Source organism: Polyodon spathula, unplaced genomic scaffold (assembly GCF_017654505.1).
Source record: "Polyodon spathula isolate WHYD16114869_AA unplaced genomic scaffold, ASM1765450v1 scaffolds_3853, whole genome shotgun sequence".
Lineage (NCBI taxonomy): Eukaryota > Metazoa > Chordata > Actinopteri > Acipenseriformes > Polyodontidae > Polyodon > Polyodon spathula.
The window spans coordinates 1-4,585 of record NW_024475311.1 but is presented as its reverse complement, the minus strand read 5'-3'; the positions used below and the strand labels follow the sequence as shown (position 1 = coordinate 4,585).

At 36.7% G+C, this 4,585-nt stretch overlaps 1 protein-coding gene across 1 annotated transcript; it reads right to left on the bottom strand.

The window, feature by feature from the left end:
- Positions 1-4: 4 nt before the first annotated feature.
- On the bottom strand, positions 5-2,907 carry LOC121312416 (myosin-7-like; the record flags this gene model as incomplete). Its single annotated transcript, XM_041244233.1, has 5 exons — positions 2,893-2,907; positions 2,277-2,581; positions 1,551-1,998; positions 319-1,320; positions 5-178 (listed from the first exon to the last, which is right to left on the bottom strand). Coding segments are annotated over exons 1-5 (1,944 nt in total), but the record flags the coding sequence as incomplete, so codon positions are not given.
- Positions 2,908-4,585: the final 1,678 nt, after the last annotated feature.

Here is a 4,585-nt window from a genome sequence, read left to right as displayed (position 1 = left end):
CTTGAAGGTCTTTCTGAAGCTGATCTACCTGTTGATGAAGATCCAGTTCTTTATTTGGACTAGCTAAAGTTCCAGTAGCATTGTGGGCCTCTAGGGTAGATTCTGCTGTCTGTAGTAATTCCTGAAACTCTTTGTAAAGTTGTTTCTTCTCCAAAATGGCTTTCTGAAGCTGATCTACCTGTTGATGAAGAGCCAGATTCGGACTAGCTGAAGTTCCAGTTTGTGGGCCTCTAGGGTAGATTCTGCTGTCTGTAGTAATTCCTGAAACTCTTTGTAAAGTTGTTTCTTCTCCAAAATGGCTTTCTGAAGCTGATCTACCTGCAGAGAAAGATTGACGTCTGTATTCTGATTAGCCACAGCTCTACTAGATTTCAGATGTTCTATGGTTGACTCTGCCTTGTGTAGCCTTTCCAGCAAGTCTTTGTTGATTTGATTCTTCTCATGGACTTTTTGCAGCTGGCAAAGGTCCAGGTCTATGTTTGTACTATCTGAAGCTCTGTTAGCATTCAGAACTGTCAAGGTTGACTCTGCTTCATATAGTCTTTCCTCAAGTTTCTTGTTAAGTTCACACTTCTCCCGTAGGGCTTTCTGAAGTTGGTTAACCTGCTGATGAAGTTCCATGTCTTCGTTCTGATTAGCTACACCTTTATTACCATTTAGATGTTCTATGATAGACTCTGCCCCATGTAGTCTTTCCAACAAGTCTTTGTTAATCTGATTCTTCTCCTGAAGAGCTTTCTGCAACTGGTGAAGGTCCAGGTCTGTGTTCGTACTAGTTGAAGTTCTGTTCACATTCAGACGTGCCTCTGCTCCAGATAACCTTTCCTCAAGTTGTCTGTTAAGCTCATTCTTCTCCTGAAAACCTTTCTGGAGTTGATCTACCAGAAGGGCTTTCTGAAGCTTCTCTTCCCGTTGATGACCCAGGTCTTTATATGGATGACCTGTTCTATCAGTATTCTGACTTACTAGTGCAGACTCAGCTTTGCATAGCAATTCCTGCAGCTCTTTATTAAGTTGATTCTTTTCCTGAAGTGCTTTCTGAAGCTGATCTATCTGCTTATAAAGGATCGAGTCACTACTTGGGTCTGTGGTCTGAGTAGCTTCCGTTTTGTTCACTTTCTGATGTGTAAGGGTGAGCTCTGCTGTGCGTAAACTTTCCTGCAGTTCTCTGTACTCTTGGTTCTTCTCCTCAAGGGCACTTTGAAGCTGTTCAACTTGTGGGTCCAGGTCTGTGTTCCGATTAGCTCCGTTGTTAGTATTATTATTGACTGCTGCCTTGGAGGACTTCACAGGAACAGGAAGACGGGACTTTGCACCAGTCTGCACAAACAAAGAAATAGGAATCAATATCACTCAATATCACACTAGCTTGTAGTATAATCAGTCAAAAGCAGACACAACAGTAGCCCTTGTGCTACATTAACAGTGGAAGGAACTGAATATTCTTTATGTAAGCAGTGTAGCTCTGTAGATCGCTTCTTAAACTACATCATTACACTGCATCAGACAGTTGTGTTACAGGTGTGAGTAAACTAAAAGATGACACTCACTGTGGACCCAGGTGTTGCATATCTCCTTGCTTCTTGCCGTTGTAATGTTTCCTGTGAATTTCTTCGCTGGTCACTTTCATCAATACCCCTTGGCTGCTGTGCCTCCATTTCCTTTAGGATTTTCTCCAGGATTACCCTTCTTTTTGTGGAGGCTTCATGTTCCTTTTTCAGACGATCAATTTCTTTAGCCATGTTTACAATCAGGTCTGGATTAAAACTGTTTTCACTGTCCATGGAGGAGTTAAGCTCCAGTTGTTCCTTTAGGAGTTTGATAATTTTTCTGGCATCCACTAATTCTGCTTTTAACCTTTCCACCACTTTATTTAGATCATTTTTGATTTCTCCATCTCCTGAATCATCACAGCTTTCTTTGAACTCTGTGGACTGTGTTTCTTTCACAATGCCTTGGAGATTAGTATTCTCATTATGCAGCCTGGCAAGTTCATTTCTGTAAAAGAGAGAATGAAAACTTATTCAAGCACATTTTAAGATCACCTACAGAGCTCCACTCCACTGGAATACCCTTCCCAGCTGTCAAAATGTAGACACTGTTGGTATATGTTTATTAACCTAAATAATCTACATTCTTGCTATGCATGTAACTTTTCCTAATGTCATTCAAGACACTAGATTTAGACAATTCCTTGCATTAGCAGATGCATGGTCATTAGCATTCATTTCTATCAGAAGCACCCTTCTCAAGTGTATATTACAGCCTAATCTTACCTGAGATCAATTACTGATGCTGATCCAGTTTCAGTCAAAGGAGATCTTAAAGACGCTATCTCCATCTCCATATTCTGATTATTTCCTTCATCTTTACATGGCTTCTTCTCTGCAGTTTTAAGCCCTCTTCCAATTGTCTCCATCTGGCAAGTTGCGTCTTTGAGTTCTGATTCAACTACATTCTGATCCTCCAGATCCAGCTCAGTCTTTTCGCTATCAGATGAAGCAGAGGTGGATTCCTTTCTGTATACCGCAGGTGGCTTTATCCCTGAACTCTTGTTACCTTGACGTTCAGCTCTGTCCCCCTGGATGACAAAGACAATGGAATCAGGCCAGAACTTTTTTGACCATATTAATAAAATAAAAAAAGTTTATTTCATACTTAATCTTTTGTCATAAATGCTACTTTCCTTCACATTGTTTTACTTAAAGGGGAACTTGAAAATCTAGCTGTATGCATACATAACTAATAATCTGTGTAAATATGAAACTTATAAAAGATAATTAATGCAATGTTATTTTTTTTTAAAATATGACCTATATGTGTGCAATATGCTTTTTATTATTTTCTTTCGTTTTATTTAGTTTATCATCTTTATATGAATTTATGTCCTACTAATAAATACTTCATTACCTTACTTTAATAAACTTAATTGAACTTTTAAAACTTGAACAACATGCAATAAAATCTTCCAGTCTTACCACATTCTCAGTAGATTTTTGACCCTCTCTGTTTAGCTGGTCATGGAGGGCCTTGTTTATTTTCACAGCATCTGCCAGCTTCTTTTCAAGGAGCTATAATTAATGGAATGAGGATGACAAATGGCTTTGTAAAGAAAAGCAACGATGGAATGAAAATTATAAATTGAAAATTTCCAAGTAAAACAGAATGGCATGTCCTTAATGCAAAATGCCTTAAACACTGCTGTTAAACAAAAAGAGGCAATACAAGAATGAAAAACAATGAACGGTTTCAGAAACTTAAACCATAAAACAAAATTGCATTAAAATCATTCAATTACAGTCAATAACTTTGAGCATTAAATTAATTATTAATTTGTTCCGTTACCTTATTCTGTGAAGACAATGTCAATATATCCTGTTTGTCTTGCTCCACAGAAGCCAAGACTGAGTTCTCAGTTAATGAAGCTTTGTTCTGAAGATCCTTATTGAATGCTTGCAACTCTTTCACATACTCCAAAAGTTCTTGGACCTGTAATGCAATTTTTTTAAATAAACTGCAGCAGTACATATGCATTATATAATAATAATAATAATAATAACAAAAACAATATGAACATAATCCTGTTATTTTAGAAATTTACTAAAATAGCTTAAAGCCACAAGTTGTGTCCTTAGATTTTTAGATTTTCTAATTACCCTTCGCCTCAGTGTTCTGGTAGGGGAACAGATTTTCTATTACTGCATCTAATTCATATGCTCTCCAAAATATCTACCTCAGTAGGAAGGGATGGTCAAACGTTAAAACTGAAGGTGTCAGTGCAAAAAAAAAAAAAAAAAAAAAAAGATAACGATTGTATATATATAATATATATATATAGATATATATCTATATATATCTATATATAATATAAATGTATATATGAATATTGCGCACCTTGCAGTTAAGTCAACTATTTTGTCTTAGTAAAAAGCATGCACTGTGTAACTATGCCTCTGAAACGAAAATCATTTTATGTTGCAACAAAGCTGTAAAATATATTGATCGTTTGAAAAAAGGAGTTAAAGCAGGCAATTCTCTGTGATGGAAACTAGGTTCTCACGAAGCACTATGTTTATGCGGCAACCAAAATCTTAAAAACAAACAAACAAATACGCAAGCAACTCCTTCAAGGATCTGATGAACTTTTCATGTTGGGTTGATTTGGAATAACAACTCAGTTTGGGATTCTTGCATACAGGATTAAGATGTGGTGCGTCTTTAATGAATAGGATAAAAGAAAAGGCAGAATGCTGTATACATGAAACGGACAGGTATTCATAAATTCTACTTTTATTAACAATCTCATCTCATTAACTTACTCCAACAGTTTATCCTTCAATCCTTGATTGTCCTTTCGCTACAACAAACCCCTCGATATAACGAACAAAAAGCTTGGACCCCAACAGGTTCGTTATAGTGAGGATATTTATTTTTTAGTCATTTAGCAGACACTTTGATCCAATATATCTATCTAGATACAGAGACAGACAGATAGAATTAAAAAGGGGCTTCTTTTAAAATGTGTCTCCTCTCTCGGTATCTATGTATCCGTCTGTCTGTCTCTGTTTATCGATCCATAAAAAGA